General features: G+C 52.5%; 1 protein-coding gene across 3 annotated transcripts in view; it reads left to right on the forward strand.

Annotated features, from left to right (window-relative positions):
• Window positions 1–26581, forward strand: part of MTMR14 (myotubularin related protein 14) — a 30999-nt gene that overhangs the window by 3335 nt on the left and 1083 nt on the right. The window contains exons 3-18 of one of the 3 annotated variants that reach the window (XM_083796204.1): window positions 1376–1484; window positions 2529–2604; window positions 3227–3287; window positions 3842–3964; window positions 4480–4553; window positions 7004–7074; window positions 7202–7276; window positions 9308–9374; window positions 10297–10382; window positions 10803–10879; window positions 11121–11157; window positions 12312–12382; window positions 13004–13053; window positions 13269–13407; window positions 16150–16326; window positions 24159–24314. In XM_083796204.1, the coding sequence (XP_083652330.1) occupies window positions 1376–1484; window positions 2529–2604; window positions 3227–3287; window positions 3842–3964; window positions 4480–4553; window positions 7004–7074; window positions 7202–7276; window positions 9308–9374; window positions 10297–10382; window positions 10803–10879; window positions 11121–11157; window positions 12312–12382; window positions 13004–13053; window positions 13269–13407; window positions 16150–16326; window positions 24159–24314 (1449 nt within the window). Of the gene's footprint in view, window positions 1–1375; window positions 1485–2528; window positions 2605–3226; window positions 3288–3841; window positions 3965–4479; window positions 4554–7003; window positions 7075–7201; window positions 7277–9307; window positions 9375–10296; window positions 10383–10802; window positions 10880–11120; window positions 11158–12311; window positions 12383–13003; window positions 13054–13268; window positions 13408–16149; window positions 16327–17099; window positions 18630–24158; window positions 24315–26581 lie in introns of those variants that run through there. The other 2 variants (XM_083796206.1, XM_083796205.1) reach the window with 2 other exon arrangements.

Here is a 26581-nt window from a genome sequence, read left to right on the forward strand (position 1 = left end):
CTTCCACCAGCAGCACCCCACATAACCTTTCCCACAAACCTATCAGTTTCCACGTTCATAAGGTTTTTCTAATCCTTTGCTGAATGCCTGCTGTAGGTAGCTTGCTCCATGCTCTTACTGATACTGAAGCTTAGAAACTTTCTTTTAATTTCTAGCATGCAGGTATTCATTTCTTCTTAGCCTAGCATTATTCTTTGCCTTTGAGCCCTTCTCCCTCTCCGTTGCTAGTTCTTGTACACACCTGAGTGCCTGTATTGTTGTCCTCGCTTAATCTTCGTTCACTGAGCCGTGGCAGGTTCTGTTGCCCCACGCTGTCCCCTGGCCATCCCTGGGGGCTTCTGTGCCTCACCGCACACGTGTGGGTCTCCTGGGTGCCCTGCACTGCTACGTTTCAGTCCCGCTGGAGAGCTTCCCACAGTCGTATTTGTCCCTTTTGTAAGACTTAGTGGGTCGGTCGATAACTTACGGGCATGCAGAGATCGATGAGTTCAGCTAAGTCCTTGTGCTGAGCTCTGCTGCTGGAGAGGGCCAACTGGAAAATCTTGTTAATCATCTCTAAGTGCGTGATCGTGCAGTTTTGTGTGACTGGACTTCATCTGGCTTCTGTTTTGTCGGTCTGGACGCTTCTCAAGCTCCTTGTGGGAACTCTGGTCCTCCTCTGAGTTTCGCAGCCCTTCAGGAGGTGCGGTCAGTGCAGGTGTCAGCTTGGATTCCTGTCAAATTTAGGCTGGTACTTGGAAAAATTACAGCAGTAAGTTGCTTCCAAAATATGTCTCCAACTCAGAGCACGTTCCCGTTTTACTTTAACCAGAAGAACGTAAAATGTAGTTGCTCGGATGCAGCTGACGTGAATGTAACTCCCCTGTGCAACCCACGAGGCAGTTCCCAGGGAGTTGTCTAACTGTCCAGCGATGCATGTGCTCAAGTGACCAGTTCACTGAGTGTTCAAGCTTTGATTTTCTATTTTATTTATTTTTGCTTCTCTGACAGTCACTAGTGCTGAGCTTCTTTTTGACGGAAGGGTGGTGGAGAGGAAAGCAGGCTCTGTATTTCTGCAGACACAGGCTTACTGTGGCCGTCCTTCACTAATAAGCCCCGCGTTGGCCTGAAGCAGACCGTGCTCATAGTGCCAGCACATTGCTGCTCCTGAAGATGCTCGCTGTGTACTGTGCAGCTGGTCCCTCAAAATAAAGAGAAGGCAGGGAAGTATCCACGCGTGTAGTGCAAACGATTCTTAAAGAAATGACCTTGCTTGCTAAGATCAGAGCTGGCTTCTGAGCCCAAGGGATGGGGATTACAGCCCGGGGTGTCCAGCTGCTTCGCTGGAAGACATGGGAAGATGCTCCGTGTACTGAACTGAATCTCTGTCCCCCAGGTTTGAGAGCACTGTGCAGGTCGGCAAGCTGCAGGACCTTATCAACCGGAGTAAGATGGCGAGGTGTAGAGGACGATTTGTTTGCCCGGTCATTCTGTACAAGGGAAAGGTAAAGCTTCGCGGGTTACCTGCCTTAACTTAGAAAATGACCTTTCTCCGTGACATTTGAACTGTGCAGCCACATCTTTGGTCGGTTGTCACCTTTCCTCATGCTGTAAAAATCTATTCTTAGGCACAGGCAGGCAGCCTCTAGTAGTAAGCAGCATTTGCTGTCCAGGCTATATAAATCATCTGCGGGGACTTCAGGCTATTTTATCCCACCCGCCATGAGCACCGCACCGAAGATTGAACGTTTTCTCCATGTATGTGTTCCTTCTGAAGGACCAAAGTTACCTGGTTTTTGAGAGGGGAAAGACAGCTATTGTCACTTTCTGCCCCTTCCCTTTTCCAGTAGTGAGCTCCCTTTGAATAACTTTTATCCCTAAAAAGAAGTTCCCCTTGTGTGCTCCCTGGGGAGGCAAGATTGCATAAACGGTCTTACGAACGTGTGGGCTTGTCTGCAAGGGAATCTATAAGAAAGTGAAATTGGTTTCATTTTGATGTGGATTACTTTAGCTGTTCTGAAGCCCTGTAGGAGTAGTCTCATTTAGCATTTAAGTAGCTTAATTCAGTTTTCCTAGTTCAATTCAGAAACGCTGTATGAATAGCAGAATCAAACCTGTGATGATTTTAATCTGGCTTGAGCGAAGCCGTCCTGGGCTGAACCTGCTGACCTTCTTCAGCAGGAGTAAACTGCCTGGGGTGGCACTGGGACCGTCCCCAGTCTTATCAACAGGAGCGTGGAAGATAAGGCTCAAGCAGAGTATTATCAGATGTTAGATACTGCCAATTTAGCAGAAATTGACTGCATTAGTGCATTGGAGAACTGGAAATTAAAAAGTGATATAAAAAGCTAGCTACAGATAAAGACATTTGGCACTCTGATGTGTTTGGAGAACTCGCCCTGGGTCAGGGCTGCGGGGGAGGCTGCCGAGAGGCAGTGGCTGTAGGTACAGCCGTGTCTGTAACGGGGCAGCAGCTGGGCCAGAGACTGGGTACAGGGACGGGGAAGACTCTTGGACTCTGTGTGGTTAATAACAAAATCTTCCTCCAGCATATTTGCAGGTCAGCAACGCTGGCTGGCTGGGGAGAGCTTTACGGGCGCACTGGTTACAACTACATCTTCTCAGGTGAGTGAGGAGCCGTCCGCTGCTGGCTGCCTGGTTGGGCTGCTCAGCGCTGGGACGTGACAGAGAGACAAGGCTTTTCCTGAGAGAAGGTGCGGAAGTGTCCTGGACCTCCTCGTATCAGGCCCTGAGTGACAGGGCAAAACCTGAGATCTGGTGTCCGTTTCCAAGCACCATACCACGGGACAGAGTGCCATGCCTCTCAGTGCAGGAAGCGGTAGCAAAAGAGCTTGGAGCTGAAGAGTGAATTATGGGAAGCGTGTAGGCAAGTAGGGCAGCCCAAAGGCTTCGGGGTACTGATTCCCGAGCACTTGGGGGTGGGAATAAATAAAGCCTCGCTATTGCTGGCTAGTCGTTGGGAATCAAATCCTCCTAACGGTGAGATATACCGGGCTCCAGGGAGAACTCTTCAGGAGAGTATTGGGTGCCTATAGTATAGGACCTGGAGCTTGGCAACGCCAGGGGAAGGGTGGGCTCCATTAGAAAACGGGCTCTTCAGGAGGAGGAAATGTGGGGGATTACTGAGAGCGCCTGTATGTGGAGATTTTTTGGGCACGTGTACGTCTGTAGAAATAGGGATTGTGTTGGCTTAAGCACATTTCATTTCTTAATGCTTTCCTTGCAGGGGGCTCTGATGATGCCTGGGCAGATGCAGAAGACATTTCAGAGGAAGATTCTGCACTTAGGTTTGTATCAGTCACTGGGACAAGGAAAAGAGTTGGACCAAAGCTGATTCACTCAGCCATTCAGTTCTGCTCTTTCCTAGTCTGGCCTTCAGGTACAGGCTTGAGGTTGCCGCCAAGCTTGGGGTCTCACTTTCCTTGATTTTTGAAAATGCCTTGAATGCTGATGGCTGGCTGAAGCCCGTGTAACTGACGCCTGCTAATCTGTTGCCAGAGGGAAGGGACTTGAATATATAAATGATACAAAGCCATTAAAAGGCTACTTGAATTACACAGAAGTGTGTGCTTCACTAAAAAAAAGTAGATCTGTAGGCTGGGGAAAATATTCTGCAAGTTAACATGCTGGTTGCAGAACAGAGTGAGCTATGGAGAGGGGACCCTTAGCACTAATTTTGCATATCAGTTCATTGCAGAGTCTGACTCTGAGCTGTGGAGACAAGGCTCGTACTGTGGGGCTTCTGGCTAGAAGCAGTTCAGGGAAGAACTGTGGCAGTATTGTGCAGGTGACGCGGTCAGTCTCCCACGCTGATGTTGCTTTGCCTTGTTCCGTGTTGCAGAAACGCAGACTCCCAGCTGTTTGACAAGGTCAGAGGACATGACATCAAGCTGCTCCGTTACCTTTCCGTCCGATACATCTGTGATCTGATGGTGGAAAACAAGAAGGTGAAGTTTGGCTTGAAGTGAGTCTGGGTTCATTTGTTTTTCTGCAGGCTTTGAGTTGCAGGTAGCAGCCCTCACGTGGGAATTGTTACTGGGCATGCGCCCAGCATCCTAGGAGCAGTCCCTGGAATGGTCCTACAGAAGGATCATCAGACATTGCTGTAGAGAGAACCCCACACTTTCACACCAGAGAAAGCTGTATCAGTGGGCAAGATAACTGCTTTCATCTGTCTTCTGCAGTCTGAGTAGGTTTTCTCTGTAGAGCTTGAAGTGATGTGGCAACCCCCTTTTCAGAAAGGGGAGCCTTCCGCTTGTGTATAGGAGCAGGTCGCTTCTCCTGATGTTCCTCTCAGAGGAAAGCTTTCATATTTTAGGGCTGTACCTGTTAATCTGGATGTGTTGCATAAGTTCTGCCTCTGCCCATTCCTGAGTCGAGTCATTATGCGGGGAAATGCAACAGGAAGCTTTTTGGATGCCGGTGTCTCCATGGAAAAATCTGTACAAATGTCTGCTGTTTTCCTCTTGTCCTGTGCAGTGTGACGTCTTCTGAGAAGGTGGACAAAGCTCAACGTTATGCTGATTTCACACTTCTCTCCATCCCATACCCAGGTACAGGACTGATGTCCAGAGGGACTCCCAAGGGACAGGTGACAATCTGCTGCTGGGGACTGGGAACTACGTGTGTGTGTGGTGCAGTGGCTGTGGCTTGCTTCATGTTACCTACGCTCCCTCAGGAGAGGAGCTCTTTTAGACTGAGAGCAGTGCAACAGATCTAGATATTCTGGTGCCGCAAGTTGGCATTAGGCACTCTGAGGTGGCAGCAGAATTTCTCAGCAGCTGTGATGAATTCAGGCACAGAGAAAACGTCCCAGTGGTGGGGCTGGGGTCAAGGCGGCCGTTGACAGCCCTGCGACTCCAAAGTACTACCTGCTACAAAGCAAGCTGTATATAAACCCACAATTCTTAGGGGTATTTCCTGGTCCTGCTGCTTCCAGAGGACCGCTGTAATACGTTCTCAGTGCTAGGCAGAACCGCTAACCCGCGCCTGCGGCGTGTGGCTGAGATGCAAAGCACTCCAGTCCGTCTCCCTGGCTATATCAGTTCCTGTGCCTAGCAACCACCGCTGGGTCACTTGCTGAAGATGAGCTGAATATTGCTGGCTGGCTGCTGCTGCCGGGCTCGGTAACATGATTGGGTGTGAGGCTGCTGTGTTCGAGGTCTGGCTGCCACAAAGGACTCTTATTTTTCCCTTGCGCACAAAGAAAAGGGGACAGGGACAAAGTGGTCATGGATGATCCACACTCAGACTTTTCCTTGATTACTAGTTGTTGCCCCCTAAGGTGTGTGTAGGGGAAAAAAAGGTGGAACTTTTCTTACACAGTAATTAGTGCCAGTTCAGAGAAGCTGCTTTAAGATTTCGATGGAGGTTTCCTTGGTGATTGCAAAGGGCTGCGAGAAATAAGAGTATTCTATAGCACGTGCCACGGGTGCGTGTTGCTGACGTTTGTCCTGCCACACTTAGACCATGGGAAAGACAGTGTGCATAGGTCCTTTGTAGCATTTGTAAAGAATGAGGAAGAAGTGAGTTAAGTTGTAGCGTTCTTACTGTGGGGATCTGCACAGTGTGCAATACCCAGTGATGCTCCTTCCTCTTCTGCCACTTGGGACATTTGCTGTCTCTTAGCAGCTCTTCACTGCCATGCTAGAGGTAAATCTTATCAAACTGGAAACTCCCTGTAGATGTTACCTGATTGTAGCAGTGCTGGTCCAAAGGGGAATGCTATCATTCTGTTAAATCCGAGGCATGCACATCTGAGGATCAGCAGCCCCTCTAGTGACTGGCAAACTGTAGTGATTGATAGGTTCTTATCAGCGTTTCCAGGTTTGCACCGAAAGAATTTCCATCTTGTAATTTGTCTCTGAAGTTATTCTGAGATCCTGTTGTCTTAGGTGAATGAAGCAGTGTCCAGACACGACTGTCTAGGGTGAAAGACTTGGGTTAAAATGGGGTATCTGCAGAAGCTTTTGTGCTTTCTGGTACAGAAGCCCTCCTTTCCTTCTGACTGGTAGTTGGCATTTGTGGGTGCCAATGCTTGCTGCTATAATCCCTCACTCTTTGCTTTAAGCCAGTGTTTAATTGGAGTTAAATCTCAACTGACAGATTGCTTCCTGGCTGCGTGTTCTCTAGGACTAGTCCTGTCCTTCCACATGGATTTTTTTCGCCATTGAAGTTGTTTGTGACTTGCGGAGTAGGAGATCGAAGCTTGTGTATGCAGTGCCTGGCACAGGGGTGTCCTGGTGACGTGGGTGCTGTGAAGCTTCTGTGGCACACACCATACCTCAGGAGAGGTGTTTCATGTAGCCTGCAGGCAGCCGCAGTGCTAATGGTGCTGCTCAGCTGTGACTAAGTGACTGCAGCTTGCAGCAGAGACTTCAAATAGTTGTTTGAGAAGAAACAGGAGCCGTAGGGCAGAAACTTCAGGAGGGGAGGGCTTGGGGGAAACCTTGGAAGTGGTTATGTACCTGCTTTCTTCACACAGGGCAACTCTGGTGTTTGAAAGGGGAGACTTAAATGTGAGAGAAACCGCAGCTGCCTCCGACAGAGCCCTTTCTTGTTACCTGCAGCAGACGCCCTGTGAAACTTGGCTTTCCCCAGGCTCCACCAGCATCTCTTTTTGCTGGTTCCTTCTCACTCAGGATGCCAGGCTGATTCTTCAGATCTGTGCAAAAGTCAGTGGCCCTGCAACGCGCAGGCCTTTGGTGAAACCTGTTGTTTGAGAGAATAAAACGGGTCCCTCAGACTTCATGTTTGCTGTGCCTTTGGAGTTTGCTCTTTGTCTGCCGTGTGAGTGTGTTCACTGCTGAGTGCTCTGGGTTGCTGCTGCTGGGAGGCCATGCTGCACGCTGTACTGATTACTGCTCTTCACTTCCCACAGGCAACACTTTTGATTGGTTTGGTGCTCTGGAGCCCAGGGCTGCCAGCACTTTCAGTCCCACAGGCCCTTCGGCTGTTAGATATCAGTTGGCTGAACAGTTGTTCATTATCTCATGTCTTGCAGGCTGTGAATTTTTTAAGGAGTACAAAGACCGGGATTACACAGCTGAAGGTCTCATATTTAACTGGAAACAGGTATAAAATGGAAAGCTGGGGGCTTTACTGCGCTTAAGCTTTGTTTTTTGAAACTCATTGCTTTCAAATCATGGTTTTTCCTCTAACCAATTATGGTTTTTTTGTTCTTGTTGGTTTCTACTTCCAGGATTATGTAGATGCCCCACTAAGTATCCCAGCCTCTCTGACCCAATCTCTGAATATTGATTGGAGCGAGTACCAGGTGAGCAAAGTAGGCATCTCTCTGGGAGGTCAGAGATTCAATCAGGGAGGATCATTAAGGATTTGAAGGCTGCCTCATTGCTGTTGCAGTAATCTGGTTCGCTTCATACCATCCCAGTGGGAGTGAAGCTGCAGACTTGATTGTTCAGAATAGCAGTGGAAATCCTCTACCCGAAAGCTCTGTGGATTGGTGTGTCCCAAGGCAGCCGACTATAACATCCAGTCTGTTTCTGTAGCTTGCGTAAAGCTAGCAGTCCATTAGGGAGATACGTCACTAATAAAGGTGAGGAACATGCCAGGAAACTGGAAGCAGTGTTACTTGTTCGCAGTGTTAGTTAGGCATGGGGCTGCTGGACAGACTTCCTTGGCTAGGGAGAGACATGAAAAAGGTCAGCCTTCCCTTATGTGAGCAGTAGCCACATAACTAGGCACCTTCTTAGGGTCCATGCAAGGTGTTTATCCTGTTATAGGAAAGGAGAAAATCGTAACTGACCACATCTGCATTGCTTCTTACTGCGACAGCGTCACCAATGACGATTGAACTCTTAGGTTTGCCCAAGCTTTGAGGTTTACGTCGATTCTCACATCACCTTGCGTTAATTATTGCACACCATTTCACATGGTGGATCTGCCAGTCCTTCCAGGTTTTGGTAGGATTGGCCATGCTGGAGCGTGTCGTGCTCCTGCGCCCGGCGGCTGGAAGCAGCACAGAACTAGCAGAGCTCCAAGTGCTCGGCCGGTGCTTGTTTGTCAGTGACGAAAATAATGGGAGTGCCAGCACAAGCAGAGTCACGGAAAAGTAGCTCGCAGTGTTGACGCGCAGGCCTACTGGGACCACGGTTTGTTTATGACTAGAAACTTGTTCACTAAAATACTGAGCAGCCAGTATTTTGAAAAGGTTATTAATAATTGAAGAGCATGTAAGAAAATAGATGCAGAAATGATCTGAGGACTGGAGAAGGTGCTGTGCTTAAAGCTGAAGTTCTCAGTCTCTTCAGCTAATCACAGCGGTATTTTGGGGGTTGACTTGATTAATGTGTAAGTACGTTCATGGCACTGAGCCTGCCAGAGTTCAAGAAGTGTTTGGACAACGCTCTCAGACACATGATCTGGTATTTTCTTTTTGGGGTGGTCATTTGGGGACCCAGGAGTTGGACTCTGATCCTTGTGGGTCCCTTCCAACTCGGATATTCTGTAATTCTATGAAAATACTACTTCTAAAGCACCCTTCAATTTAGGGAAGAAAAGCTGCACAGGAACCAGTATCTGAAGTCTGAAATCAGGCATACAAATGAGGAAAGCAGTCCTGAATGTTATTTTTGAGGATTTGTCTTGGAACACGCTGCCAAAGGAATGATGAACTGTCACCCTTAGATTAGGTGCTTTATTGGGCAGAGCTGTTGCCAAGCGCAAGCTTCAAGCTGTATTTGGGGCAACTGAATGAAAATTTCTGGTTTGTGGTGTAGAGAGAGACAGGATGATGGGATGATTCCTTCTGGCATCAGCACGAGTAAGCCTGCAGTGAGTCTTTGGGCAGCCCGCAGGGGTCACTTGCACCAAAAGGGCTCAAGTTGTGGGGACGGGCTGCTGACCTTGGCCTGCCCGTCCCGTCCTGCTCCTTGCATCACGTCCGCAGTTGTAACGTGGCTGCTGAGCCACTTTGTAAAGTGCACGCGTGCGGGGGGCTGCAGAACTGGGTCAGCGCTCCGCAGGTGTTTTCCAGCTCGCTTCAGTACCTCCGAGCGTGGTCTGCCTGGGGCCTTGGGGCTGCAGGCAGCAGGTTCTGTGTCAGCCAGGCAGGCAGTAGCCGTGGCCTTTTATTTTTTAATACTTTGTCCTGCCTGGCCTCTTGTTGCAGAGGGCTTTTCTCAGAGGATGTGGGGAGTGGTTAGAAGACTGACCAAGAGGAAAGCCTGTCACTGTAACAAATGGCCATGGAATTATTTCTCTGGATATAGAAACCAAGAGTATGGCAAACTCAGAACTGCAGAGCAGCCTCTTGCTTACCATCAACATTTCTCTTTTGGCACAGAGCTGGGACCTCGTGCAGCAGACGCAGAACTACCTGAAGCTGCTGATCTCTATCATCAATAGTGATGGTAAGGCGCATTCCTTGCCTCCCAGCAGTCTAGCAGCAGTTGCTTCCTCCAGAAGCTGATAGTGCAGCTGTGGATCGGTTCCTAATGCAGAAGAGCCCCTGTATGGAGAGCTTCCCTTCTCTCTCTTCAGAACAGGGTGATGGTCCTAGAGTCTCAGGGCTCCAGCTCCCCTCCTAGAGAGGGACTTGCTGATCCCTTTCCTTTTTGCTCCTTTCCTTGTTGTCTCTCTTATTTGCCATGTGTCTGTATTTTGTCCCCCTTATCTGGAGTCTCACTAGGCAGCTGTTGGAGCTCCTTACATCCTCTGTCATCACAGCCACCCCTTGAAGGGGGTATATTGCCCTTTGTTGGCATCCCATTCCCAGGCACAGTGACTTTATATGTAGCACTGCTGGATAGATGGAGCCACGGCTGGCTCTGCCCACCCAGCAAACTGCAGACTTTCCTGCAGTTACATTGGGACACGCTGCAAATGTTCTGGAGAGCGCAGGAGTTTGGTTCCCTGCGTGTGCCTCTGATCAGTTAGCAGTGGGAAGGTTGGTGAGGCTGAGAGAAAGTGGTCAGTTGGAGCAGGTTTATTTCTGTTGTGGGGATAGATTGTGATAATGGGCTGTGACTGGAGGGGTGTATGCTTTGGGCAGCAAAATGATGCTCATACCTAGTGACTGCGTGTCCTGAGCAGCTGTCAGAACCAGGACAGCACATCAGCTGGGGCTGCTGACAGCCCAGGACACTCTGAGCAATTTGTTGGCTGCCATATTCAAGACAAAATGTTCTGGCTTGGTGGCTCAGCTCTGTTGTTGAGCCCAGGCTGGGGAGATGGAGAATAGCTTGTCACTGCAGATTTGCCGTAAAGAAAAGTCTTTGCTCTTGTTGCAACATCTTTTTGTTTCCTTCTCCTTCCCACTCCCACCTGTAACAGACGACAGCGGGCTGCTGGTGCACTGTATATCCGGCTGGGATCGAACTCCTCTCTTCATCTCCTTATTGCGCCTCTCCTTATGGGCTGTGAGTACCTGCCTGACCTGCTCTGCTTCTGGGGGTGGTTGCTCGGAGGGTGAGCGACTGTGTCACCAGAAAGTGGTGCTGGAGCACTTAATGTTTCTTTTGCTCATCCTGCCTTCAGAGGGGATGTGGATTGGCTTCAAAGTGGAGCCCAACGTGCTGTCCTGCCGTCAGGCACAGCATCACAGGCAGCTGGAGCAAGGCGCTTGCAGCTCTGCTCAGGGGATTCTCTGTCCTGTAGGCTGCAAAGATGCTCAGGGTTTGGAGCTAGTGTTCTGTAACCAGGAGGGTGTTCAACTCGTGCTGGAGGCAGAGCAAGCTCTGGGCACCTCGGTTCACCGTGCCAGCTCTCTGTAGATCCTGAACACCAAGTTCCAGTCTCCAGGGCTGCTGCCTGAAGTCTGTTTCTCATTTGCCTTGCAGGATGGGCTGATCCACGTGTCCCTGGAGCCGTCTGAGATTCTCTACCTGACAGTGGCCTATGACTGGTTTCTCTTTGGGTAGGCACATTAAGGTTTATTTGTTTATGTAACCCCACGCAGCAGGGGAGAAGCCTTCAGAGGGTCACCTTTGGTGTTCACTCACAGCCCAAGGTAGATGGTGGGGCATCTCTCACTGAGCTGTGACAAAAAGAGGCTAATGCATTTTCTATCTGGAGGATTAGTCACCTGGCTGTTCTTGCATTGTTCCGATTCTGCTTTCTGGCAAGTGACTGACCTCCCTCCCTTGCTCTCTTTCCAGGCACATGTTAGTCGATCGACTCAGTAAAGGAGAAGAGGTGAGTGTCTCGTCTGGGGCAATGCCTCAGCATCGCTTTCTGCTCTCAGGATACTTGTTTATGGTAGCAGTGCTCATTGTCTGCTTCATGGCAATATCACTGGTTTGGATGGGCTCTAAAAGGGTTGTTGAGGTGCTGCAGATGTGAGGTAGGAGCCTTCCCCTGTCAATTCCTTATCCGTAAGGTGTGGGAATGCTTTTCTGGTGGTTTGGTTGGTGGGCGTCAGTCCTGCTGGTTCCCCACAGTGCCATTATAGGCCCCTGGTGAAAGGCTGCTAGGGCTTGCTATTCAGCTCAGCAATGAGAAGAGAGTCTTAAGGTGTGTGACTCCTGGGAGCTTGGAAATAAAGCTAGTAGTGTAGTCTCGTGTGCTTGTCCTGCGTGCCAGCTCTCCTGCCTGGGTGCTGCAGCTGCATGTGGCTTTTGCGTGCTGTTTCAGGCTGGTGGAGCCGCTTGTGCTGGTTCCAGGGTGTGTGTCTGGCAGTGCCCAGATGGGTCTGGGAGGCAGTTTAGTGGGTTAATTCTGTTCAAATCAAAGCAAAAAAAAAAAAACCAAACAAAAACACAATGATTGCTCTGACTGTAGTTGCAGTACATTGCAATGTCATTTTTGGATAGGGATCAAGAGGTGGGAAGTATGTCTAACCCTAAAGCTAATCCCCTGCTCCTCAGACTGTAGCCTCACTAGGGAATCCCTGCCTCTGAACGGTATCACACACCTTGGAGAAAGCAGAGCTGGAGCTCTGGCCTGCTCTCCACCTTTCGGGGGTTCAGGACCCTGTATTAGTATCACTCACCCCAGTCAGCAGCTGGGTTTGCTGCTTACCTGGATGTATAAACAGCTGCTGGGGGCCGGGTCTGCTCTGTTCTGCATTGGTGGCATGAGCATATGCTGTGTGCTTGTGGCATGTGTGCAAGGTGTCGATAAGGAGACCTGTCATGCACCTTCATTTCTGGGCCTCCCTGTGGCAGGGAACAGAGGGTCAGTTTTACAAGCAAGAGAAGGACGGGATGGTGGCAGCCCATGGCACCAGGAGTCTAGTAGCTGCAGATTTCTTGCTATCTCCTTCCTGCCAGCACCTCCCCACCAAGATAAGAGGCTGCATGAAGCCTCGGGTTCATTCCTGAACAGCTCTTCTCTCTCCCTTTGCTCAGATTTTCTTTTTCTGCTTCAATTTTCTGAAGCACATCACCTCTGAGGAGTTCTCTGCTGTGAAGTCACAGAGGTAAGGAGCCTCTGCTTGCTGCTGCATGGGCTGCAGAGCCAGGCAGCTTGTTAGTGCTGTTCCTTTGGGGAGCTCGAGGCCCTGGTGTCCTGGCCCAGTTTTCTTTAATTTATTCTGCACTCTGAAGGCTGCAAAACGGGGCCGAGGCTTGTGAGGTGCCACGATGTGCTCTGAAAACCTGTCCATGCTGAAATGGGCTCTCTGCTTAATGATTATCCATGGCTGCTTTAGCACGGATGAACCCAGAGACGTGGGCTCTGGCTCAAGCAGGCTGCGCGGCAGCGTCCGTCCTGCACTGCTGGGGGGAGCAGGGACGGCTGGTTCTTAGCAGGCTGCTAAAGGTTAACCCCTAGTTCAGGAGGGGCAGAGGGGAACATAGCCCACCCTGGAGGAGGCTGCGGGCTCTGAGGTAGGAGGTGACTGCCTGCAGCCTGTCAGAGCACGGGGGGTGTGGGCTGGGGCTGTTCAGAGAGCTCCCACCGGCCCCATCCCCTCCCCTCTGTCCCTGCACAGCTGGCTTCCCGCTGCTCCGACCCGCCGCGTGCTGCAGAGACCTGGCTGCGGCCAGCCCCCCCGCAGCGCTGGAGCGTGCCCGGGGTAACCCTGTCTTTTCTTCCCCAGGAGGAAGAGCTTGTCACCTGGCTTCACCCTGGAGGAGATCTGCATGCTCAGTGAGTGCTGCCGCTGAGCATCAGCGCCCTGGGGTGCTGGTAATGGTCGCTTGGGGGCTTGGGTTCCCAGCACCAAGGGGATTGCACAGGGGTGTGCTTCCCTTGGGGCTCGCAACCACGAGGCCCTAGAGCAAATAGAAAGGGTATTGCTTGAAGGGTGAGGGAGTCAGCGAGACCTGGCTGGCCTTCAGGTAGCCCTGTTTTCTTCTTTCTAGAGCAGAGAGACCGAGGCAGCACCACGAGCCTGAGCAGCGACTTCTCCCTGGGGATGGAGAGCTCCCCCGGAGCAGCCGGGAGCTTCACCTACGAAGCCGTGGAGCTGATGCCAGCAGGAGCACAGGCCCAGGCAGCATGGTGAGGAGATGACCGCTCAGTGGGCTGCAGAACAAGAGGGGCAGGCTCTGGGCACTGTAGAAAAGATCTCTCTGAAGTCTCTCACCATCCAGGTCTGCTCTCTGGGGCATGGGTTCTCTACAGTGCAGGGAGGAATTTGGCTCTCAGAGGCTTTGCCACAATTCATGCTACAGTTCTGCACCGAGGATTGGAGACCACCCCATGTTAGTGACCACGTTAGGCTTTTGCAAGGGTGTTCCTCAAGTTTGCTTTCTTTTTTTTTTCCCCACCCTTCACTGTTACATTTCATCTCTGAAGGATTTCATTACTTTTAAAAGCTCATTCTGAACTGCAGGAGGAATGGCATTTGGCAGCAGCCTCCCCAGGGAAAAAAAGGAGGCAGAAAGCTTAGTTGCCCTAAAATGAAATTTAGTTTATAGAAGAGGTTAAGGGAGGGTACTGTCTGAGTTAGTGGTAGGTGGACTGGGTGGCCAAGAACCTCCTCTGTACTTAAGCCCCTCTAACGTGAGGTGTGTGAGTGGAAGCAGGGTGCTGTCTGCAGTGCTGCTTTGGGATACTTCGGGGCAAGAACATGAAATTCTCAGTGCTCCCTGTTGGTAGAGGGTCACAGAGGAGTTGCCTGGGGGTGCTGGTGGCTGCCTGCAAGTGGGGACTGGGGAAGGTGTAGGGTGACTGCTCTGGGACAGGCATTGTGATTGCTTGTGGGGTTTCTGGTGCTGTTTGGGGATTCCAGAATCTTTCTGTAGGGTTGCCCCTCTCAGTTTAATTTTTCTCTCCTCTCCCTCAGCACATGTGAAGATGCTATTTTATAGTGCAATTATTTTAAATTAAATCTGGGTTGTGCTGGAGGCAGCTGGAAGTCTTCTGGGACCGAGCCTGCAGCCATGCTAGTGGCAGCAGCCTTTCTAAAGCACTTTGTGAGTCAATTTATAAAAAGCTGAAGAGGGGAAGAGATAATCTTAATGAAGAATCCCCAAAACGGTGATGGGGACCCCCCAAACTGCATTTGCCAAGCGTCCATCACAGAGTCCTCTTTAACACACAGAGTATACCTGTCCGCAGCAAAGTGAGTGCAGCAAGTAGAGGACAACTTTCCACTTGTCTGGCTACAGGGTGTAGGAAACTGGAAGCATTTACAGTGCTCTGGAGTGCTCAGGACATGCAGACTAGATCCTGCAGCCCAGACTAGATCCCACAGCTCAAAGCCTACATGTGATCGCAAGATACGAAGTGGTCAGAGCACGGTGCAAGACATTTGCTGCACTTGTACGTATCAGGGATTGCTTCTGTGATGTGTTTTCTGATTGTAGTTTGCTTTTGTTCCTGGTTGAGCCATCAGGTTGTGTTGGGGCTAGCTGCCAGTACCGCACTGGTGGTTTGGGCCTGTGTCGTGGACACGAGCTCAGGGAAGGGAAGGTTGTGAGCCTTGCCACAAGTGTTTAGTGAGGGAACTAGGCACGGACGTCCTCCCACAGCCTGTTATGGCTGTGTAGTCTGGAGAACAGGTAGAGCTTGCTGTAAGCATTGTGATCGACAGAGAGTTGGGCTGCGCGTAGCATTAAGAGGGAAGATAGGATTTTTCTTTGTGTTGCCCTGAACACAAGTGGGCTCAAGGTCTCCTTGCATGGAGAGGCATTTTGTTTGTTAGCTGTACGAGCCTGTCTCTGCGGGCTGTTCTTGGAGATGTTGGCAGCTATGATAACATGAGATGAATAATGCTTGAGAGAGGCTGTGGTGTGATATTTGAGGGTGGACACACTTCAAGAAGTGAAGGGAGGTATCGTGCTTCCCACTGTACAGTGAGCCTGTCTTTAGCTGCACTTGCTGACAGTTCTTGATCTCAGTCAAAGTTAAGGGGCCCTTTCCAGGAAGAACAGGATCTTCTCTTTGCATTAATTTGCCTTTTTTTTTTCTTCCTATTTTCCTGTGTACATAGCAATATCTTTACCCGTTTCGCTGTGATATCGGAAGGTGAAAAATTCTTGGGATTTTTCCAGGGGGGAAAAAATATGTAAGAAAGTAGAACCTCCTGAATGTGGAGCAGCAGCGATGTGGAGTAGTTCCAAATGTGTGTGCTTGTTTGGCATGTATCTAGACAGTAATGTGAGCTGAGACCTGATGCAGCAATGGACAGCCAATTGTGCACAAGTCCGAATGCACCGGCTAGAAAAGAAGCCAGAGCAGTTCTGGGTTGTCAGCACAGACAGGAAGAGGACTGAAATGCACCAGAGAGATTGTCAGTTCTGAGCGTGTGGTCAGTGCAGTGGTGTCGAAAGGAAATTGCTAAAAGGGAAAACAACACTGGTGTTGTGTACTTGCCACCCTCATCAGTACACAAAAACGCCCACCTGGGCCGGGCTCCTCGACTGGTACACTCTGCAGAGTTTGAAGCAGATTGAAATGGTCTTTCCCTGCTGGGAGGCCCCTTGCTTGAGGCGTTTTTACAGCTAGACTAAACAAAGCACTCGCTGTATGTGTGTGGGCTGATGCATTCTCCTGTCTCTGATTTCCAGGTCACGTGGATGGTGATCCATAAAAGAATGGGCTAAGATGTGTTGAGCTCGGTGTGCCCCCGTCCCTGAGCCGTTGCCTGTGACTCACTGTTCCTTGGGAGGGGGGAAGGCAGGTTCAGGGCGAACAAGAGTTTAGCTGCTGGGGTAAAATCTGGTCTGTTGTGGAAAGAGCTCCTAGCTGGAGAACGTGAGAGAGCCAGCTTTCTCACCCAGGCCCTCCATCCCACAGGAGGAAGAGCTGTGCATCATCGCCGCAAGCTGTGCTCTGGAGCAGGGCGCAGCAGTCTGAAGACAGGCTGCCTTCTGCGGGGATGGTGGAAGTGAAGTCCTCCAGCTCCTCCTCCTCAACGCATTCTGATAACTTCCTGAGGATTGGAAGCAGCCCGCTGGAGGTGCCCAGATCCAGGTGAGAGGGGATGAAGCAGAGCATTTCTCAGCAAAAGGAGAGTTGGATAAAGAAAGTGCTTGGCTGCCTTTGTGTAGCTCGGAACCACAGAGCACGTGGGTTTGTACCTACAAACAGGCCTCCGGAGGCCTCTTCCTCACTAGCCCAACTGTGTGGGAACTTGCCACTAAACACCAGCTCCTGCCTCAGCCCACTTAGAGGAGTGAGGAACTGCCAATAACAGCTGGGTGTGTGTTCTGCCTGTCCTCGGTGCATGCCTCTACTCCACAAGGTCTGGCTTCTTGGCATCCTGCATGCTTGGATCTCACAGCACTCTCTGTCAAATGCCCCCACAGGGATTTGCAATGGTTGGAAGGAAACATTTCAGTCCAGGCAGACCTCACTCTGCACCTATCCAGTCCTCTATTCCCTCTGCTGACGTTTCTGACATTGCAGGGTGAAAATCTGGGCGTTGGTGGAAGCAGAGGTAGGATCTACTGGGAGCAAGCTGCAGGTGCTGTGCCAGCCCAAAGGGTTCCTCCTGCAAGGCTGCGTGTTCCCACTGTGCAGCTGGGAGATGGTGGGCCTAATCTCGTGCCGTAACAAAGGATGTTCTGGCACTCTTCTGAAGCCTGATGCTGTGGTAGGGCAAAGTAGAGCGGTGAGCTAAGCTAGGGAAGAAAGAGCAGAGCCTGCGGAGCAAACACCATGTGCTGAGACTGACAGGGGGATAAAGAGGCTCTTAGATAAGAGGTTGCTGTTAATGGCATCAAACGCTTGTGTTGTCTCTGCAGGTTTTCTGATGAGTCTTTTTCTAGTGATTCCCTTCAGAACAGCCACCAGCCAAATTTTAGTACGTTCTCATCACATGCAAAACAGTGACAAACAAGTAAAGCATTGAAAATTTGTAATACTTCTTAACAAGCTTCTTGATTCCAGAGAAGAATCATTGCGACGGTTTTCATAAATGACGGTGACTGATCTCCCCAGGGAAAGAGATCGGTAGGATGTTTTCCAGTTGTTGCTGGAGCCCACCTCTATATTCTCTGAAACAAGTCTCCCAAGAAGAAAGCAAAATACCAGAGAGAAAGCAGCTTGTCTTGGGGGTCTGCTCTTGTTCATAACAGCAATGCCACTGTTCCTGTGTTTGGTCTCATGCCGTTCCCAAGACATAGCGAGCTGCATGAAGTGCCTGGTAGCAAGCTTGCAGCAGTGCCGTGGCAGAAGCTGTTCATAATGCTTCAGCTGGACTCTGCTCTGTGAAAAGAAAGAGAATCGGAGTAGGCAGAACAGCTCTGCAGGAAGGGGGTGATCACAGCCCCTGGGATTTGCGCTCCTGGGGCTCAGAGCTGATAAAGCCAGCAATTATCTTCCCTCTGGCTGTGTCTGGATGAGGTGTCTATACGCTTTTGGATGTTTTTGCCCACTGCTGTCAGGTGCTCGGAACCAGCATCCCCAGGGCTCAAGGCAGCAGGCGGGCATGGTGGGGAAGCTTGTTACTTCCAAAGCCACGGTCCCAGGGGCTGGCTTTTCACTGTGCCCAATAAGTAACTCTTGAGAAGGAGCTGCAGTGTTCCCTCATTGTAAGAAGTAAATGTTCTGTGAATTTCACTCTAAGCATTTCTTTCTGACCTTTATGCTAGCTTCTGTCATGACACAAAGCCTTTGCTTCAGCGCAGCGAAGGTGCCTCAGTACATCCCCAGTCCGTGTTGACTTTTATGAGCAAGGCAGTATGAAAGGCTGAGCTGAAAAAAAAAAAAAGTGCATGAGAGGAAATAGAATATAAAAGGGGATGCCATTGCAAGGCCTGAAACCAAGGGGATGGGAGAAAGGAACCATTTGTGAGGCCAAAGTGGTGAAGTCAGATGTATGCAGAGGTGGTTAACCTGCTATGCTCCTGCTGGGTGGAGATGGGGTGTGCACCATCTTCTCCATCTCTGGTGTCACCTGGGTTTCCTCTGCTCCTCTCTGTGCCGGCTAGAGGAAGTAAGCCTGGAGACCCTGCTGAGAGTGGGTGGAATTGTCAAGGCAACAGCTGAACTGAGCTTCTCTTTCAAACCAAGTCTTCTGGCACAGTTACCCTCCTTTGCCTCGCAGCCTCTTGCCAGATCAGCCAGACTCGGGTCCTTGCCCTGTCTGCCTTCCCCGGGATAACACTGGTAACAGCTCTGCTAGCTGAGGACTTGAGCAGTGCATTGCCTCGTTAGCTGACATGGCTTGCACCTTTTGGGGCCTGAACACGGTTTGTTTGATCTCCAGAGAGAGGAGATGTCACTCAGCATGGCTATGTCAGGCTGAATTCACATAGTGAACCTGGTGCAGGTGATGGATGTTCCTCAGCTACCTCAGTTCCTCAGCTACCACCCTCCCCCTTGAAGGAAAGGCAGAGTCCCGTTTTGGGTGGAGAAGGAGTATCTGTGGTGGGAGGAAGAGTTAAATTCTCTCCCTTCCCCCCCTTGAACAATGAAGGACTAGGATGGAAAGGCTGGAGCACAAAGACTAATCATGACGCTGAAAATACCTTTATCTCTCCAGCGCTGCTGCAGGGTAACACCCCAGGCTCTTAAGATGAAGAAACTACTGTACTTGACTTCCTAATCCTGGTTGTGTGGCCATAGCAACAAACCACTTAACCACTGCAGCAGCAGTAGAGGAAAAGTGGTTGCTTGTAAAATGCCAGCAGGCACCCTTCAGGCAATTCACATAAACAGTCCAGCCCGTGTGCTGGCAGGCAGGGGAGCTCAGCGGGGGACGGGAAGGGAAAGCAAGCTGTCAGAGATGAGCAGCAGCTCCTGGGCACAGGAGCCAGGATGTCCAAGGGAAAGAGTCCCAAACACCAGGTGAGCTGGTAGGAGCCAAGTGACAGCAGTCTCCTCGCCAGTCCGTCTGAGTCCTGCTCTCATCCAGAGGTCGCGGGTGCCTGTATGGCCCTGGGTGATTCTCGTTAGGCAAAGGCAAACTGGAACGCCAGACCCACAATAGGCTGTCTTTCCAGCTTGTCCCAGTGCAATGGTAAAATCACATCTGCTGAGGGCAAACATGCGTGAAAATACTGCACAGCGTATTTGCAGGGTAGGACACGGTGCATCTTGTTCTACAAACTGAGAGCTCCTGAGTACAGCAGATAGCGTGTGTTGGCTCTAACTCCCCGCGTGTGAGTGAGTAGTGTCAAATGCAAGCACGGGATACGGTCTGCAAGCCACTAATGGTCTACGCATCCCATGACACTGCAGAAAAACCCTGTATCTGTGTCAGGGATTTAGTGCGTGTGCACACTGCTAATGTGGATTAGCAGACGGATAATCTTTGATTGAATGTGCTTTTGCTAAGTCGATTAAACAAAACCCAAAGTACTGTGGTCTGAAGAGTTGAAATCTGCAGGATTTAAACCGCGGAGGAACTGCTCTGGTCAACAGTCAGAGAGAAGTCCCTCGCTTAAAGGGCAGCAGGTGGTTCAGACGTGAGTGGAGGGAGTGCAGGGAGGGACAGAGAAGCTGTTGTACCTTGGTTTGGGGTCTTTCTGATAGTGATGTGACTGCGCATGTCTTGCTCCTTACATCCACCTGGCTTGGAAGCTGTATCTGCGAGGTGATAGCAGCAAGACTTGGGATAGCAACTGCAGGAGGACAGGAATCCTTCACAAGGTTTTCTGGCCCTACTGCACGATTTGACCACAAACCAGGCTCACCAGGCCCCTCTGGCTGGCAGGTGACGGTGCCGCAGTCCCAGGCGGTTGTGCTGGCAGAGCCGCGGGGCTGGTAGGGCACCACGCAGCCCGCAGCCAGTGGGCTGGGATCCAGCCGGGGCCGTCGGTGCCAGGCGCTCCTTGCCAACTGCTCCCACGCACAGGAGGGACTGGCTGCCCTCTGCTCAGGCTGCCCCAGCCCGTCCGTGTGCACGGTACCTTCTGAACGCCTGAATTCGAGGCGCAGAGCGTGTGCTGGCAAATGGGCTGCTGCCCAAATGCCTCCCAAATGGTCCCGGGTATGTAGGAACGGGGCAGGTGAGCGGGGGCAGGACGGGGCAGGATGAGAGCTGAGCTGCTGGGCACTTGGCGCTCATCTCGCTTACGTATTAAGGCACGGAAGGATCCCCGATCGTCGCTGTGCCTCCGGTGTTGGCTCTCCTCCGGTAAGCGGGTGGCCGTGGGCTCGGAGCTACTCTATTATGTGCAGCATGTTGCATGGGAAGCGCTGACCTAATTACAAGGAACCGTTCCAGGCTAGGAATTGCCAGTTTGCGGCCCGCTAAAGGTCCTTCCTCGTGTGAAGGAACAGCTTGCAGCTCATCTCTGTTTTGCTAATCTAATTTTGTTAATTTTGCACTTTTGAGGGAGTTTCTTCCCACTCGTGGACCTGAAGAGGTGGGTGTGTGAAGCTCACTTTCATTCTCTTTCTGTCTGCCGTTAGATGTCTGTGGCAGATACGGCAACTTGAAGACTTGCTGTATCTCCTCTTTCCCGACCGTGTCAGCTTTGCTGTAGTCACCCGGCTGCTTTGCGCTGCCCCCCCAGCTAGCCAGCCTCTGGCACGGCTGTAATGCGTTGCAGACCTGTTGGTCCTACAGGCCTGGGGCCCCAGCACCCACAGCTCACACCGGGGCATCAGCAAAGCCCCTTTTGGGCCTCTGCGGCACGATTTTGCCAGGAGAGTTCAGGGGCAGAAATACCAGGGACATTTTCACCTCTGGGGTTGACTAGATTGCACCGGTCAGCCTAAAGACGTTGGTCTCAAGCCCAGCTCAGCTTTTAAGGAGCTCCACTGTCCTTGCAGCAAGCACAAAATTCCCTGTGCTTTGTCTTCCCTGCCTCTCTCACCCAGCCCCTGCTGTCTTCTGGGGCTGTTTAAGGTGTTTGTTGGCTGTGACACTTCCCCAGGAGCCTCCCTTGAGAAGCGAGGAGGGCAGAGAGAGAGCCTGCTGTGGTGTTTTAGCTCTGCTGGCTGGGCTCAGATGTTAAGGCCAGGAGAGAAGACCTGGACTCAGCACAGAGATGATCAGTTTATTCAATTAATCATCAAGTGTTTATTCTGCTGCCGGGAGGTGAGAGGCAGAATCAGCTGACTTGATCTCCTGGACTCCTGTGCTGTTAGGTTAGATGTAGCGTGATGAATTCTGAGCTGCCTGGAGCAGCCCGGAGGGGAGGACGAAGCAGTGAGTGCTGTCGGGCAGCTGGGCACTGATGGGCTCGGTCAGGCAGTTCCTGGGGGCTGTGCTTTGGGGTGTGGGGTTCCCCGTTGTTCTCACTGCAGGTGGGTTACAGATGAGAGATGGGGAGCCTGGGAGCGCGTTGCCTGTCCTGTGGGGCCAGGCATGGAGCAGTTTCATACCCGCCTGCCCTTCTCTGCAGCATGGGCAGAAGGAATTGACCTGCTCGGGTGGTGGTTCAGCACTGTCAGGTTTGCACCGCTGCTTGGCAGGGTCAGGGACCCCAGGAAGGGTTAGAGGGCTACAGAACCGCCGAGTCCGTCTTGTAGGAGGGATGTGATGCTTTCGTCAGCCTGTCAAAGAACAGATTCAAGAGGTGACTTGATCCACCTCTTGGAGGTGGTGTAAGATTGGTGTAATCTCAGCTGACAGCCAGGGGAGGTGACCCAGCAGCTGGGAGCTGAGGCCACACACCCAAAGCAGGAAAGATCTGCTGCTCGCCTTTGTCGCAGACTCACCTGGCCGGTGTGATTGATACAGGGCAGTGACATTTCTGCTGTCCCTGTGCCCTGGATCACTTCTTGTTCCTTTGTTTGCCATGTGGGCAGTCTCCTAGGCACCTCCTGGTACTACTCACTCCCTTCACAAGAGCTGCAGAGCTCTGTGCAGCTCTCTCCATCTACACCTGGAAGTCCTGCGTACCCAAGCCCATCTCCACCTGTTTCTGCTGTCCAGGCTTGCCATCTTCACAGCCTTTTCTTTTTTTAACCTGTCCCCAGGCCTGTCCTGTTTGGCAACTCATTACTTTCCTGACGGTAATGCTGTCCATGTCTGTCCTCTGTCTTGCCCATAGACCTCTTCACTGCTTTAGCTCAAATTCTGGTCACCGCACGTGTAGCCAAGCTGCTCCCATTTTTCCTGTCTGGCTGTGCAGCCCTCTCAGGGGAGGTGAGAGCCTCCTCTTCCCCGTGTGCTGAAGCAGTGTTCCTCCAGTCCTCGTGTGCTTCTCCCTGGCTTTCTGCGCTGTTCCTGCTGTGCTTGCAGCGTTGCGCTGTGCTCTGGGCCCAAGTGCTCTGCCTGCTCTCCTCTGCTTTATCTGGCAAAGGCATGGAGAGGGGAGATGTCAGTGAAAAACTGCTCCATTTCCTTTATGAATTCTTCATGTTCCAGGGAAGCTTAGCCCTGTCTGATCTCTAACAGCGTGTTCTACTGTTCCACTTCCCAGATGGGAAGTGCCCTCGTTCTTACATGCTCTGGCATTCTCCCCAGTGGCTGACACTCGCATCCCCCCTCTGAGCCTTGCTGGGTTCACCTGGCAGCCTCAGGACAGGGGCTGTGCAAGGCAGGTGAGGCTCAGCTCTTCCATTTCCTGCTGTGATGCCTTTCTGGAGCCCGAACTCCCAGACAGCGGCGATGCCCCGACCTGTAGCTGCAGGATCCCCAGCGCTGCCATGGGGAGCTTGGTGCAACGAGCTGTGGGACTGCCCCTGGTGTGTGCGTCCAGCTCGGGGCCCTATTTCAGACCTCTCGAGCTTGGCTGTATCGATCAGCCCAGTTAAATGCCAGCCTGGGGATTAGATCTGGATCACAAACAGGTTTCCCCCTGTGCCTTCCCCCTCTCACACCGGTCTTGCTGAGGCCCTCCTGGCTGCGGGAGATCCTGTATTCCTCGCCGTTCCCCTGGTCTCTCGGGGAGCAGCTGCAGTGCGCCACTGCTATTCTTAGCTGCGGAGACGGCGTGCGAGTACCTGGCCCGGCAGAGCTGGAGCTGGAGCTCTCGCCCTGCTTGCTGCCCAGCAGATCGCAGATAAATTATCCAGAAGATCTTGGGAGTGTGTAATTGAGTATCTCTGCCACAGGCTGTGCTTGCAGCAATGTACGCTCTGCTGTGCAGACGGGCACAGTAATTGCTCGCTCCCCCAAAGCCGAGAGCTCCGGGTTCGTCTCGAGTGCTTGTGCCTGCTTCTCGGTGATTTTGGAGGGACGCCTCAGATTCGCTTGTCAGCTTTCATGCTCCCTCCTTTCTTGGCAGGAGGTTTTGTATCGCAAACAATTACCTTCCTCCTGGCTGTTTTTCTTACCCTAAAGATGTTTTGCCACCTGGCTGCTGGCACAGCCCGCCCTTCTGACACAGGGCTGGAAAAGCCTGCAGGTGCCGAGGCGGGCGGGTGCCCGGGGGCAGCGACCGGCTCTGTTCGGAGCTGCTGGCAGGGCCTCGGGACTGACCTCCTTTCGAAGGGCCGTGGACCAAGGATCTCTAAATCTTCCTCAGCAGCAGCCCAGTCACAGTAACAATTCGCCATGGCCCTGGGAGGTGCTGCCAGCTGAAATGAGCGGCGGGTGGATGTCCCCTGTGCAGCGCTGCATCCGCATCTCTGAGGGATTTGGGGCCGCCGCACCTTGCTGACGGGTCTCACGGTTCTGCATGGCCACCTGCTTCTCGCTGGCTTTGTCCTGTCCGGCCCCGAGGGCACTTCTGCTGCTTTGTCGGCCCCGGCCAGCTCGGCTCTCCCCGCGCTTTCAAAGGAAAGGCTTGGCCCGGGGCCGAGCCGGAGCTGCATGCTGCGCCCTGGTCCCACGGCGTCGGAGCTGCTGGCACGGGCGCTGCTGGCAGCCGTCCCCGCGCGTCCCTGGCAGCGGCGTTAGGGGAAGGCATGTGGCTGAGTGACCTGACTGACTGCACCGTCTCCCTCTCTCTCTGCCCCAGATCGGCCGACCATTCTCTGCCCGGATCTTCCGTTTCCACAGACTTTGGCAGCTGGCAGATGGTGACAGGGTGTGGCAGCATTCGGGAGCAGGCGAACCTGAGCGCGGACGCCTCTCTCCCTTGCAGCTTCCCGGATGAGTTCCCTAGCACTTGCCTGTAAGTGTCTCAAACGCAGGATCTGTCCCCTGGGGGCTTTCGGCTGGCTGCAAGCGCTGGAGCTTTGTCACCCCGGTGCTTTCGAAGAAGCCTGGGAGCCTGCAACAAGCTGTCCCGTCTTCGCTGCCTTGATGCTTTCCATCTGCAAATTCTGTCACTGAGAAATTCTGGCACTGAGCGCGCTCTGGTTGTGCTGGACTCTGAAAGAAACCGGCTTCTTCTCTGCCAAGTTGCTTTCTGCAGGAGGCTTTTCTCTCTCTTCCCCAAAAACAGTGAATTTGGGCATCAGTCTAGCGCAGCTGAGGATGCCTGCTTGTCAGGGCAGGACTGGTGACCCAGCCCTTCTTGCTTTTGGATCTTGCTCTTCCACATCTCCCTGCCGGGTTCAGAGCCTTGCTGCAGTGGGAGAGGGGCTTTTATTCTGTCTGACCACATGCAGCAGCGTTTGCAGGCGCTGCACCTGGCCAGGGCAGCAGAGCCCCCCCGCATCCCCCTGCACGGCGCTGTGCAGAGCGGCTGGGAGGCACGCCTTCCTCCCCAGGCTGAAAGTCACCTCTGCAGAAAGACGGGAGCTGAGCTTTAATTGCTGTTAGAGGAGAACCTCGGCGTGTGCCTTCAGGCTGCACACTCTCAATCACGAAGCTGAAATGGCAGATGAGGGCCTGCCGCTAGCTAGCTGGGCTGGAGGTGTGCCGCCAAACACCCCCGGCCCCTAACCAGAGATCTGAGGACGGGCTTTGGGGGTAGAGCAGGGTGAAAACAAACGTCTCCCGTGAAACAGGCGGCCTGGGCTGGCTCAGCTGCTCTTGGGGCTGTGGGCTGTCCTGCCGAGTGGAGCAGAGCCGCTTCCCCAAGTGACGGTGAATTTAGAAGACCTGTGAATTGGCTGGGTTGGGGAATCACTGGGGATGATGATCACTGGCTGGGTGATGCTTCTCCCTGCTGCTTTGGGACTCGCTGCGCTGCTCCTGCCGCTGGCTGGGGAATTGGAAGTGACTGAAGAGCACGTGTCTGAAGTAGTGGCTGCGTTGCTGTCCCCTGAGCCTGGCTGTGCTAGGTGGCTGCTGCTCAGCAGTGAGAGTCATTGCCACCCTTCTTGGAGCTGGAGCTAACGTCAGGACAGGGAATGTGGTAGAGAAGTGCAACGTGAAGTTGGGCTCTGCAGCACTGAAGCTGCCCGTGGGTTCTTGTAGCTTGGAGCCTGGGTCCTTGGGCCAGCCAGGTTCAAAAGGAGGGGGACAGCGGTGCTGCTCCTCCCTTGGGCATGCAGCAGATGCTACGGGTGCTTTGCCCTGCTCAGCTCTTCGCTGCAGCTGCGGGGTGCTGTGCTCCTGGGCTGGGGACTGCTTGGCTGCAGGAGCAGGCGGCTGGTTGGAGGGGAACACAATATTGTGTGGATATCGATTGCCTCAAGCCTGACCCAGGGCCTCCTCTCTCTCTCCGCTCTGCAGCAGCTCTGTTTGCTTAGGAGCCCACTGTAGTTCTATCCCATTTTTTTTCTTTGCCCAGCAGTGAGATTTTAGAGATTCAATTCCACGGGCACCACAGCAGTTTGGGGTGGAGGTACACTTTTCACACCCTGCTTCCTTGTGCTTGTGTGGGGCTCGTCAGGGTTCTCCTGGAGCCGGGGCTTCGGCCGTCTCCTCTCGTCCTGCACCAGGGGCTGCGCAGCAGGGCAGGGCAACGGGGGCTTGGCCAGGACACGCGCCCAGCCCCGCTCTTGGACCTCGGCACCGAGGTGGCACTGAGCGGCCAGCTGGCCAAACCCACGCCTTGCAGTCTCTCACTCTCTGAAAGGAGCTGTCTGAACACAGAGCCTGCCCTGGGCAGAGGTGTGAACGCGAGAAGCTGCAGGACCTAGCTCTGCTGCCCGCCCTCGCTTGCCTCTCTTACCTCTGCGTCTGCAGAGGATTTAAGATCGCTGAACTCGAGGTGCAAGCAAGCCCTGCTTTCCTGCAGCTTATTTTTAATGCTAGCAGGTTGGCGAGCTCTGCCTTCTAATTAGCTTACCAAAAAGCGTCTTTTTTTTTCCCGTGTTTAGAGATGTTGCCTTTCTACTTTGCCCTCTGGCTTCTCCTTATTATCAGGCACTGTAAACACGGGCCGGGCTGCCTGCCGCAGCCCCGCTCGCTGTTTACAGCCCTCCCACCGCATCCTCTCGCTGCCGTTTCCGGACCGAAGCTGCTGGCTGTGGGTGGTTAACGCTCCCGTTCAAATTAGCTGTGCCAATTTATAGCCGGGCCCGGGCGCTGGGGGAGATGAAAGAG

Source organism: Anser anser (genome assembly GCF_964211835.1).
Source record: "Anser anser genome assembly, chromosome: 12".
Classification (NCBI taxonomy): Eukaryota; Metazoa; Chordata; class Aves; order Anseriformes; family Anatidae; genus Anser; species Anser anser.